The sequence below is a fragment of the Ruditapes philippinarum genome, unplaced genomic scaffold (assembly GCF_026571515.1).
Source record: "Ruditapes philippinarum isolate M1 unplaced genomic scaffold, ASM2657151v2 ctg109_1_1_1_1, whole genome shotgun sequence".
NCBI classification, from domain to species: Eukaryota; Metazoa; Mollusca; class Bivalvia; order Venerida; family Veneridae; genus Ruditapes; species Ruditapes philippinarum.
The window spans coordinates 199,277-213,385 of NW_026859565.1; the positions used below are offsets into that span (position 1 = coordinate 199,277).

Consider the following 14,109-nt stretch of genomic DNA (forward strand, 5'->3'; position numbering starts at 1 on the left):
GACTTTTTAAAGAACATGGAGAGTTATTGTACTCACCAAGGCATCTGCATCACACTTTGGTTATGTTTTTTGTCTGCAAGTTGTTATTATATCTCTAAAACTATTAAAGAGAATGGTTAGAAACTTCACACACTTATTTGTGAGCATAATAGGATGTCAATATCCAAGGTCCATAACTCTAACATGGACTTTGACAGAATCATGGCCCTTTTTGAACTTAGATATGAATTAATTTTTTCTTTCGTTTTCAGGACGTAAGATTCAGGAGGAGAAGCTTCTTGCAGCTTTAGAGAAAGATAAAAGAGGAAAGGAAGAGAAAATGGAAACATAGATGGGGTTCCCGAACAACATTTTTTTTTTTTTTAAAAATAGAGCAATTTCATAGATTTGTCTTATGCACATTTTCTACATTAAAAATTCAGAAATCAAATTTCTGCTCATTGTTTCATGGATATTTCTTTGAGGGATATTATTTAAAAAATCTCCTGCATGAATATTGAAGTTTTATATGATGTTCATCAATACAGTAAGAAGAAATATTACAAATTTTCTGTGAATGTTGTAGGAGTTTAATGTTTTTGTGTAACTTTTCGCTAATTATTGAGTAAGCCAGGGTTTGAATGTTAATGAAGTATGGATTTAAAAATTTACAAATTGTATTAGATAAGGTTCAGAAAATACATGATTATTGATGTTATCACCTGATGTGGCTCATCGTTTATATAATTGAGCCGCGTCACGACAAAACCAACATAATGCGTTTGCGACTAGCATGGATCCAGACCAGTCTGATCAGGATCCATGCTATTTGCTTACCAACTCAATTACAAGTAGAGAAACTGATAGCGAACAGCATGGATCCTGATCAGACTGCGGGGATGCGCAGGCTGGTCTGGATCCATGCTGGTTGCAAACGCACTGTGTTGGTTTTGTCATGACACGGCTCATTTTTTATGTTGTTTTATATTTGTCACAATAAATATGAAAATGGCCAATCAAATTAAGATATTGTCGTTATTCTGTATTTTTTGGATTTATGATAACATGTAATGCAAAAAATCTTCAATATATATTTGATTACTGTGATGTATATGTGAATTATACAACTTGCCAAATAAATTTGAACAGGTAAGAGGAAATTTTGCAATCATTTTTTCACATCATACATTATGAAAGGATTTCATGCAAAATTGGTGTTCCAAGGTCAATTGACCAGTTGAAGGTCAAGACCTCCTTTGATGGTCAGGCCTCTCTTGTTTCTAAGAAAATCAATGTGTTAATTCTTTGAAATACATTATTATTTAAGGTGAATGAAATTAGCAAAATAATCTTTATTTTAAAACTTTATTATTGACATGTTGTCATGTTATTGTAGCCATAATCATGATAAGAACATTATCATTATTTCATTATGTTTTCTCATCTTTTAATCATCCAAGAAGTTGTATTGTACTGGTATTTCTTTAAGAAATGAATAAAATATGTTTTGAAAAAATGAAATATTTTGTTTTTTATATTGTGTCTGGTATTTGGAGGGTAAACTGGTAACTGTGGTACTATTTCCCTATTGAATGATGCATATGGAGTGTCGTACACTCTGTAAAATTAAAATAATCCGTTCAGTTTTGTTTAGTATTTACACAGTATGTGGAGTATTGTAACTATAAATTAGGTTACGCATCATTTCCTTGATTATATGCCAATGGAGCATGATCTGTCTTTTTTGTTTTCAAAAATAGGTAAGTTGTTGTGCATGCCATTTTGTTAATTCATTTTTATACCCCCACACAACAAAGTTGTAAGGGGGGTATACTGGAATCAGGTTGTCCGTCCGTCCGGCCGTCCGTCAGTTTTTTCTTGTCCGCCCAATCACTTATATTCCTTTGACCTTTAGTCTTCATATTTGGCATGGAGGTTAGTCATGATTAGTAGATGACCCCTATTGATTTTGAGGTCACCAGGTCAAAGGTCAAGGTCACAGGGGCCTTGACTTCAAAAAGATTGTCCGCCCAATAACTTAAGATTCCTTTGACCTACAGTCTTCATATTTGGCATTGAGGTTAGTCATGATTAGTAGATGACCCCTATCGATTTTGAGGTCACCAGGTCAAAGGTCAAGGTCACAGGGGCCTTGACTTCAAAAAGCTAGTCCGCCCAATAACTTAAGATTCCTTTGACCTACAGTCTTTATATTTGGCATGGAGGTTAATCATGATTAGTAGATGACCCCTATTGATTTTGAGGTCACCAGGTCAAGGTCACAGGGGCCTTGACTTCAAAAAGCTTGTCCGCCCAATAACTTAAGATTCCTTTGACCTACAGTCTTCATATTTGGCATGGAGGTTAGTCATGATTAGTAGATGACCCCTATTGATTTTGAGGTCACCAGGTCAAAGGTCAAGGTCACAGGGGCCTTGACTTCATAAAGCTTGTCCGTCCAATAGCTTTAGATCCCTTTGACCAACAGTCTTCATATTTGGCATGGAGGTTAGTCATGATTAGTAGATGACCCCTATTGATTTTGAGGTCACCAGGTCAAAGGTCATGGTCACAGGGGCCTTGACTATAAAAAGCTTGTCTGCCCAATAACTTTAGATGCCTTTGACCCACAGTCTTCATATTTGGAATGGAGGTTAGTCATGATTAGTAGATGACCCCTTTTGATTTTGAGGTCACTGGATCAAGGTCAAGGTCAGATGGACCTTGACAAAAAAAGCTTTTCTTCTCAATTGCTAAAGAATGCCTGTCCGCAGTGTATTGATTTTGACATTTTCACATTTGAATCATGTAGAATACATAACTTAGCAATGCACTGGCTTAGTAACCTCAGATTTGGCAGGGAGGTTGGCCTTGAGCTCTAAATGGCCACTGTTGATTCTGACAAAGTGGTATGTGGGGGTATTCACGCCATGATAGTTGCAGTTCTAGTTAGCTGAGGTTTGGTTATGACCTTTACCTAAAGCATAACAACATACTGTACTGCTGGATTTTACACCGTGGTAAATATCACGATATTTAATAATATATTGAGGGGTGGTGGATGTGTTACTTCACCAGTAAAACTGGAAAGTTGCCATGTTATCATTAGGGTGTCTGTGTGACTTGATAATATTGTCACAATATCATTGGTGTAGGCCGAGTGGTTAAGGTTGTATACTTAAAACCACTTGCCTCTCGGCGTTGTTGGTTTGATCTGCGCAAGTGCCCTTGAATTCTTTCATGTGAAAAAGGTATCCAGCTAGCTTACTGAATGTTGGTGGTTCTACTCGGGTGCCTGTTTGTGCCTAAAATAATGCACAAAGGGGCACCCGAGGTCTTCCTCCAGCAGTAAAGCTGAAAAGTTGCCATATGACCTATACTTTGTTGGTGCGACCCAACCAAAAAACAAACAAAAAATGAAACAATAAAAAAAGAAGGAAAAATTATGGAATCGTAAATTGTTGTACATTTTTCCTGGAAGTACAAAGCTCTAGTAAAAAGAAAAGTAAATCCATCTCCATGTCCATTAACATGAGTATATTGCAAATCCATTGGTTACTATCTGGTATCTGTCCTTATTTGGTCAATGGCTTTGAGAGAATGTAAAAATAGTCGTAGTTGTTCAGTATTGTATACCTGTTATATGACTTACTATCAAAAGATACTGAGCATCAATTAAACAACACTAGATTGATTTCTGTTCAAGGTTGCAATTTCTTCTAACTTCTGATTAATTTCTGTTAAAACAAAATTATTTACTACTCGCAACATTTTGCTGTTCTTTGATTTTACTAGTCAGCCTAGGATTTTGATGAGTTATTGCCCCTGAACTAGTAGCAAAGGCAGAAAATGTCTGCTCAGAGTGTCAACTTCAAAAAGATTTGGAATATTTAAAACAACATTTGCTAGGAGTTGCACCTGAGTCTGTACATATGAGCAATTTGACCAGACCTACTCAGTCTTAATATTCTGATAACAGTACAAAATACAAAGTGAGACAACTTATTTAAACTGATCATGGTATGAGATGATATCTGGTAGCTGAAAAAATGCCATGTTTAAGTTTTTGAGAGCAATGCAAAATGTAAGACAAAATTGTTCAGTTTTCTAAAAGGTATGAAAGATTTATAAACTGCATAATGAAATATTTACGAGATAGTATGCCAAGATACACATCCTGACATGTAAATATTTACACATGCAGAATTTATCTTGTAACTAGGTCAGTTAATAGTGTTCATAAAAGGATATGTGTGTGACTATGCAAACTCTGCTTTAAATTGTTATCAGTTAGAAGTCTACTATCAACAATACTGAATGTCAATACAGTCGGGCTCCTTTAAAATGGCACAGTTTAACCTTAGTGAGTAATCCATTGTAAAGTAATGAAACTGCTTTGATGATTGTATGTGTTTATACCATTTTAAAGTAATGTTTCTAAATAAGAATTATGATATGACAAGTGGAGAGATAGAAAGCTAAATGTACAGTTAATAGCTTTGAAATTGTAATCTTACTTGGAAGTGTTATATGTAAATAGTTGTCTATTTTATTAGGGAACATGGCTTGACAGTCTATAGTTTGGCTCTCTGCATATGTCAATATATTTTCATGCTATATTCAATAATAAGAATGAGCAATCTTTATCAAATTTAAGTACATCAAGTTACTAATACAAAGAAAATCCCAAAAATATTTCTTGAGTAACCTCCCCTGAAATTTAGAAATGTGTGTCTAATTACCTCCCTTGATGTCCCTTTTACATCCTGTTATACAATGAAAGGGATAATTATGAGGTATCCCCATTGTTGGACTTACAAGTTTCTGACTCTAATTTATTACATATGCATTGGATACATTATGAGGAAAATTGATTGGAAAAAAAAAAACATGCACACAAATACAAATATGAATCCTCTTGGAACTGCTTGCAAATTATCTTAGGAGAAGAATTTCATAAGACATGCTCAATGAAGAGTGAGTTGATTACTGAAGATGATGATGATGACACGTTGTCTTTCATAATATTTGAATTGCTCTCTGTAAATTGCAACATGTATATATATTCTGAGAAATAAAATATGTTTAAACTAAATTGTTTACGTTAAGATTAATCTGTTGGAAATATGTATGTATATTTGAATGAATGTTTATCATATAAAAGTTAATGATTGTAAACCAATTAATTCTCCCAACTAGAAATGTCAACACAGCTGATGTGCTGTTATATTTGTGCCTTTTTAATACAGTCAAGCTGTATAAAAGTTTGCATTAGTAATTGGCGTCCGCGCCGAAGCGCGGCGCTCTTATGGAATGAGATCAGATTTTGTGAAAGGGCGACAGCAACTTCTCGAGCCTTTAAGTCAGTCATAATAAAAGCCGAAAATTCCGATCGGTATGAGGGTGCTTGATTATTAAATAAGATACAATGTCGCGATATGTTACAATGAATTTTCGCAATGCAAACATTTACAAATGAAATAACCTTTTCCGTCAATAAATCGCGCTCTTCGGGGTTTTTTATTTATCATTTTGTAGTACACAGTCGGTTATCATGTCATGGTATGTTATTGTTGTACATGTATCCTAGAATGATCAGTTGATGACCTAAATATTCCAAAAACCTATTTATCTTTTTATCACTCCTATCGGTAAATGCCGGTCTCTCCCGGTCTATTTTGACCAGGATTTACATGTACTAGTGACCGGCGAATAGTACCACACGTTTATTGTCCGGTCTCTCCCGGTTTTGGAGTAGATGTTTAATATCGTTACAATTAGAAAAAAACAACAATAGCATGTTTCATTTTATCTATATGAGATAAAAACAATAAATATGTACACGGATTTATATGTAATATAAATCCGTGATATGTACAATAATTGAGAAAAAGGTACATTTTTTATGGTATTAAAATGACATTATCAACTTTGAAACATTTTATTTAATTATTCAATTTGTTATCCGTGTTTAGTAAAGATGCCGAGGAATTATTCAAAGTTACAAATTAGATTTTATGAATTATTCAATTGATCGATAATTTAAAAAATGATAAAGAAAAATACAATGTACATGTACATGGTTTAAGAATAAACAATATTATATATTGAAAGATAAACCATAATTTACTGACTTTTTCCAGTTAAGCTTTGACTTATAATCGTCGGTCAATATGACAATTCAATTCTTAAAATTTATTTTACAATTTTAATAAAAAAGAGTAGGAAAAACTCAGTATTAAAATAGCACATAAAACACAAAAAAGAATAAAAGAAAACAATATTCATAAAATTTGTATTTTTTTTTAATTAAAATTAATAGATATTACAATTATTGTATAATAAACAATTATGCTCAACATGATCAACATGGTAATATAACCAGTGTCATATTTTTACTAACTTAAAGTGTGAACAGATACCTTAAGGGGGTCTTCGCTAATAGCGATAACATGTACATAATAAGGGACAAATGTGTGGTACGTGTTGATCATGCGTTACACATATGGATTATAAATGATTGCATACATGTATATCCGTTGCTATTAATAACCACGATCATAAAGAAATAACAAGTAATATTCTAATCTCTAGCATGCCAATCAAAGTTCATAATGAACAATGTCTTTCGTCCGCTCATTCATAAGTGGTATACATTTCTGGTAGTTTATAAGAATATCTTGTCATCATATGTGTACTAGTTCATCTTCACTTGCTGCATAACTTGCTTGGACGCCCTTTGATGCTTTGCATCAATGCTTTTCTTGTAGGCACTTGAAACTGGATTTTATTGAGTAAAGGTTTCATTTTCCATAATTTTTATGCTAAAATGCTTGCAGCTAGAACTGTGCGTAAATTTCAGAAATCTTTTGGATTTTTGTCTATACTGCAAGGACAAACATGCAAGGTATGTTTTTAATTTTTCATTAAACAAAATTTTGTGTAAGTGGCATGTATTTTTTGCAACATGAGGTGGTGGTGGTTTTGGTAGCTTTCACTCCGGATCACGACAGTAAGCCACATTGAATTCACCAAGCACAGTTTAACCAACGCACTGTTCCTGGGCAGGCTGTCGAGCAGTTTACCAGTACTAGTTGCCTTCACTTTTTGCACTGAAACTGATGTACATGCCAGAGCAGAGGTACAGTGAGAATGACCATAGAAAGGATTTCATGTTCAATCACAACGAAAGTGATCTGCGCTGTTCGGGAATTGAACCCGGGTCGCCCGATTCCAGTCCAAGGCTCTACCTATTGAGCTAACCAGCTGGCAACATGAGTGAAATATAAACATTATATATAATGGTGTATGGCTATTTTTAGCTCACCTGAGCATTAAATGTTCAGATGTGAGCTTTTGTGATGGCAGTGTGTCTGTTGTCAATCATGGTCCACAATTCCTTTAAACAACAATATTCCTAAACCACTTCATGGATTTTGAACAAACTTCACAGGAATCTTCCTTATGTGACCATCAACAAACTTTACAATAATAGCATTAAGTTATAGCAAGTGCTTAAATATATCACTGATATATGGCTTGTGGCACCACCTTGTATTCACTTACAGATGTGTAAATCATGCCCCCAGTCAAAATTGGCCCTGCCTTATGAAGGTGAGTGATCTACGGCCATTATGGCTCTCTTGTTATATATCATTTCTTGCCAATTCTTTTTTCCCCCCAAAATCAATTTAAAATAGGAAAGGATTGTGACTTAAAGGTCAAGGTAGGTGTTCATTGTTGCATCTTAGCATGTTTCCTCTTTCATACATGTATTGTATTGGAATAGAATAATTTATGCCAGGAAAAAGCTTGTCAGGAATAAGTTTTCTTGATTGCGTGGAGAAGAAGCACCAAGTGCTCAAAGGTGAACAATGATCATTTATGTTTTAACTTTTTTCATTCAACCTGTATATGAAACTTGGTAAGCAATATTTCAATTTCTGTCTTCAACATGAATATCTAGACCATTAAATCTAGGCCACTTGAAAACCCAGGGGCCCGTCTTATCAACGATCGTACGATTTTGGAAATCTTATCGTACGATTTTGATCTACGATTGTCGTATGCTCGATCGTAAGACTGTCTTATCAACGGGGTTGTACGTTCAACCTAAAATCTTACGATTTTCATAGACGTACGGTTCTTACGCCTGCGCAGTATCATGGGTCGGTCGGTCTAAAACTCAGATGCTTATGCAGACAATATAGGAAATACAATGTATAGTAAAACGCAGACAATAAAGATATAGAGTGTGTTCAAAAAGACGCAGACAATATAGAATAAGAAGTTGTAAATAAGATATTTAAAAGCTGTTTAGATTTGTATGTTTAAGATCAAAATTTTAAGATATTTGAGATTTGTAGTATAAATATTTGTAATAGATTAGAATTTTAAAGAATACTGTAGAAATATTTTTTATGATTTTTTATTAAGATGATACAAATTAAGAAATAATAAATAGTGATATTAAAAAGACTTTTTGACATACTTTGCTTGATTTGTATTAACTTTTATGAATTTAAGATAAAATGTCTAATATAAGTTTTGTTAACTTAAATAAGCAGAATTTTAATGGAGACAATAAAATAAATTTCAAAACAAATTTAAAAAACAGAACATATTTTTATTTGATTTTTATACATAGTCCATCTACAAAGTAATCATTTAATAGTTAATAAAACAATGTTATAAAGCATTTATAATTATTAAAAAAAAAAACAATGTGTTGTAAAAATATAAATATCATTATCATTAAAAAACAATATATATACAATATCAAATCACTATATATATCTATAATGTATGCGTTTCTTGCAATTACTATATACTCTATATTGTCTGCATTTTACGATATGTTCTATACTGCAAATAAACCTAGAGTAAAGTGCACACGCTATAGCGTATAGTACCTGCGAGAAATGCAGACAATATAGATACATATAGTGAAAATAAAGCCAACTTGTAGATGTACTTGTAGTTATATTTGATTTTTTATATTATTTGTTGTTTAGTACTAAAGAAAATTAATAACAGTCTAACATTATATCTAAATGTGTTTATTGGGGCTAGATTAAAGCAATATAAAGATAAATCATCATTTACCACTTTCTAATTTCTATTTTTACATGAATTTACTGTTTCATATTTCAGCTTTCAGAAAGAAAAAGAAACACACATGTCTTGGATAATGACAGACTATTCTCACCCTAACCAGTTCCTCCGTCCGACAGTTCTCACTCGAACCGTTTCCATCATTTTCCTCCCCTGACAGCCCCCAACCCCCCTCAAAAATATCATTTATTTATTTTCATTTTTTTTCTACACAGGAATTTTAGTTTTATTTATATTATTTTCTCTCAATATTTGCACTTGATGCCTGAAAGGCCTTCTTTTTCTACGGCCTTGTAGCATTTACAGGAAGCACGGCAGTCATTTGTTTGATCTACGACTGCTTCTCAGCAATCGTAGAAAAAATGCACGATCTTACGATAATGAAAATCTGCGACGTTTGATAAGACACCGCCAAAATCATACGATCGACGTACAACAATGGTACGATAAAAACGGTCGTATGACCGTTGATAAGACGGGCCACAGGCCACTAGGCCAGTCTTTTCGGTATCTTTGTAGTCAGGTTGCTAGTTTTTCTTAATTAAATGAAATTTAGGGCCATGAAATGACCTTATCAAATGAATTGTTGTGACATTTATTTTTGAAGGCAAGGCAAAGCCACAATGGCACTCTTGTTTTTATACTGTTGTGGCAAGGTACTCACAGATTTCATGAAATGTATTGGGCAGACTTCTACTCAAAATATATATCTGTCATGTTCATTGTCATGTCATTTAAATAATATAACCATGAAGATATAATTTGTCATACTTTTCATATTTTACAGAAATGTTTCTCTACAACAAATACAAGCTTGAATGACAAGGTCTATGAGTTAAGAACATACTCCATTCATCCTAAAGATATGAAACAGTTTATGGAACTTAGTAACCAATTTATGGGCATTAGAATGAAACACTCAAAGCTGATTGGCTACTGGCTCAGTGAAATAGGCGGGATCAATGATGTTGTACACATATGGGAGTATGGTATGTAGTTTTGTACGGTGTATGTTTGTTTACACATTCTGCACTTGTGTAGATGATGTCAGATGTAGTGAATTACGTTATATCAGCATTTCTGAGGTCACATGTGAATCTGATTTTTCTTTGAAAAGAAAACCCTTTTGTTCCTTACTGTACGTTATTTTAGATTCAAGGTGGTACAAAATTTTTAATAAGCAACTTTAAGATACCTCTATCACTTTAAATAATTCCTAATGTGATTCAAACTCTTCTGTGTCAGTCAAAGAGTTCATGCACAGACTTAGAGACATCAATAACATTATATGATAGGCAATGTCTTATTTTACATGTCTTATACAATTACCAATGAGGAGCACTTTCAAATGGATATAAAGATAGGTATATTATACATACCCTATGTACAGAATTTTTTTTTTCATCAAAGTACATAATATTATGTTTATTTGAATGGAAATTTAGAATGAAATATGCAGAAAAAGGTAATGTTAAATGCCCATGCTGTAAATTAAGACAAACCTTTTGGTATATAGGTAAACATTTTCCTAATTAATGTGTTTCAGATAGTCTTGGTCACAGAGCAAAAGTGAGACAGGCTTTGGCCGGAGATCCTGAGTGGGTTGGGAATTATTTTAGCAAAATATTACCATGGATGCATAGGCAAGAAAACAGTCTCATGAAAAGTCTTCCAGGAATACCTGTACTAGAGTCTCCATCAAATGGTAAATAATTTTCAAACATTTTTTTTTTCTTTTACTTTTCTTATTACACATGTACATTTCATTTTGTTAAATTTGTTTGTTTGGGTTTTAAAAGTTGCACCAACACAGTATAGGTCATATGGCGAGTTTCCAGCTTTACAGGTGGAGAGAAACCTCAGGTGCCCTCTGTACATTATTTCAGGCACAAATGGGCACCTGAGTAGTCAACGACCTTAACCACTCAGTCACGTACGCCCAACATGTTAAGTTTATTTCAAAGATGTTTGTGAATGAAGACATATTGTTCTGTGTGTAATAACACCTTAATAATAGCTTTCAAATGAAATTCCACAGAATAGAATATTGTTTTCCACAAGTGCTTCGGGCATATTGTCGTTAGTTTTGTGAGTCTACCATTGTTTGGGTATTATGGCCCTTGATTTTTTTACACAGATATTTTTTTTTTCACATAGGTAAAATTAAGAGAAATGCTCTTTTGCATGCAAATATTTCTTAAGGGATTTCAACCAAACCTTTAGAGACCTGTTTTCATTAAGTGCCCTCGGCATATTGTCTGGGTTATGAAATTTAATCATTACTGGCAGAGTAACTGGCTTGAAAGTTATAAAACATTTGTCTGAGCAATGTCACTGTCAGTGTACCTTCTTTGCTTATAGTATTGGTTTTCCAGCAATTTGAATTAGAAACTGCATCGCTTTGAAAATTGTGAAAGCTCGCTGATGTTTGGCTGTTTGAAAGATCGCAATAAGGTGGACTACCTTTTGGTGGTTGTCAGATCCTAATGCATAATGTTATTTAGGAGCTGATTTTAATCAGATTGTCATATACCTGAGATCTGAATTTTAGAAAAGGACATTTCATTAAAACCTTAGTCCCTGGTTTTGTGGAAAAAAATCTGCAATTTGTTTCAGCATATTTTTATGTATATTATAAGTTTTAGGTATAAGATTTTGTTATTTCAGGTGTATATGAAAGTCAAGCTTTTGTCAGCACCAAGGGTAAAGATGAGACAGCCTCTGTTGTGAAAAATATACAAAGATCGTCTGCTACATTGTTAGGAAGCTGGTATTGCATTTTGGGATATGAATCAATTGGTAACATTTTATGCCCACTCCTTTAAGTTGTCCTTGAACAAATTATCCACTTAATTATCTTCCAATGAAAATTGGGAAGTGAAATTGGTCAGCAAACATAAAAGAGCAAAGTCATGCTACACATATGTGTAAATTTATTTTGGGAAAGGTCCCCTGGCATAAATTGGGAAAATTGGCATAAATTGGGATAATTTATGCAATATATTGGAAAATTTTCGAAACTTTAAAAAGTTGAAGGTCTACCTTATACATGAAATTTTGTATGATTACATGACCTGTCACTTCAATTTTTCTCAAAAGTTGAAACACTTTTCTGAACTTGGAGAAAAAAGAGGCTATTTTGGATTGGGAATGAGACCTTATTTTGGCCCACTGGTGAAAGGTTGAAAATGCCCAGATACTGGTGACAAAAACTTTTCTGTTCCTGTTTTAGTATTGTAAAGATAATTTGTTATATATAATGAAAGAGCTTGTCTTTAAATAGCAAAGAATAATATGTTAATATATTTTTCAGGTTTGATGCTGTGGCATCATCCAGACGTTGACAATGTTGTAGCCACATCGGAAAAATCACTCAAAGATAGCGGTAAATGTCTTTAGTTCATACTCTATAAATGGTTACCATATTCACACTGTTTTAAGCTCGGTTATACGAAGGAAAGAAAGAGCTATTGTACACTCTGGCGTCGGCATCACACTTCGTGCAAGTCGGTATCTCCAAAACTACTGTATTGAAGACAATGGCTTGAAACTTAATACGCTTATTGAGAGCATAGTAGGAAATCACTTTCCAAGGCCCATAACTCTAACACGGATTTTGACAGAATTATTATTAAATTCCTTGTTAAGATCTTGTATTCTAATTATTCCTCAACACCTCAGATAGTATTCACTTGAAGTTTCAAACATGTCATTTTTGTCATCATTGTAGGTCACTAATTAAGACCCATAACTGTAACATTATTTTTTTTTACTGAATTATCTCAAGTTGTGAACTGGGAAAAAGTTTTTTGCATGACTCTTGATTTACTATGTAGCACTGAGAATATTTGACTGTATAATTGAGTAAGATGTCCTTTGACAGTTTTTGTTTCATTTGAATACTAGACAAAGTTGTAATTACATGAGAACTAAAACATTTGTATATATATATTTCAGGTGTGACAGTGGTACATTCTCGTCTCCTGTTACCCACACCATGGTCACCTTTGAAATAAAGAATCTCCTCTACATATAAGATGAACAAATTGTTTCAGTTAGTAATCTGTTACAAGTGCCACAAACAGTGAAAGTGTATATATATTTCATTCATTTAGATGGAATTTTAGTCATATTTTTTTCTTATTGTTCGGTAGATGCCAGTTACTGTTGATATATGTAGTGTTTAATAAAGCTGTACATAGAAATAAAGATTTAAGTGATAGATTTTTCGGGTATAATAGACATTCCAAAAGACTACAAGTATTCACTTATGAATTTGAAAATGACTCTTTTGAAGAATTGTTGAGTTTCTTAAAAATATAAATATATATAAATGTCAAGATTATCCAATGAAAATAGATGTTACAAATGTGCTGTATTACAATATATATGATTAATGAATATCACATGCTTATTACTAGTATCATGATATTACACTTTAGGGTTGTTCTCTTACAATGTACACTTGAGAGGTTAATATAACAAGTTCACTTATTTATTAACCTAGATAAAACAAGAGTGTTATTGCAAATGGTTGTATTGACTATCATATATACATGTATATCACAGTTGTTATATGTATCTAGCAGCTGCTCAAAGGTATTATTACATGTATTATGTTTTTTTATTACTAAAGAATCAGTAAGTATTTGTTCATTGTTATTTATTTTTTCCGTATCCTAGTTCATAGATGAAATATTCAAGCATCAGTTCAAAGTTGTTGCTACATTGTTTTGTTGTTGTTGTTTCTGTTATTTTGTATTTGTTGGTTTTTATGTTGCACCAACACTTTCAAGGTTATATGTTGGCTTTTCATTTATATTGGTGAAGGAAGACCTCAGTTGCCCCTCTATGCATTATTTTAGACACAAACAGGCACCTGAGTAGAACACTGACATTCCGTAAGCTAGCTGAATAAGTTTCCTCACATGAAAGAATCTGAAGTCCCTTGCGTGATTCAAACCCACAGCATTGAAGTGACATGTTCCATAGTGTTATTTCTTAGCTGTTTTTACT

The 14,109-nt window shown here is 33.2% G+C and overlaps 1 protein-coding gene across 1 annotated transcript; it reads left to right on the plus strand.

The window, feature by feature from the left end:
* The first annotated feature begins 6,741 nt into the window (after positions 1–6,741).
* On the plus strand, positions 6,742–13,743 carry LOC132757058 (protein NipSnap homolog 3A-like). Its single transcript, XM_060748244.1, has 6 exons — positions 6,742–6,886; positions 9,881–10,082; positions 10,640–10,798; positions 11,761–11,892; positions 12,407–12,478; positions 13,051–13,743. Exons 1-6 carry the CDS (start codon positions 6,809–6,811, stop codon positions 13,107–13,109), a joined length of 702 nt encoding a protein of 233 aa, XP_060604227.1. The 5' UTR covers positions 6,742–6,808; the 3' UTR covers positions 13,110–13,743.
* Positions 13,744–14,109: the final 366 nt, after the last annotated feature.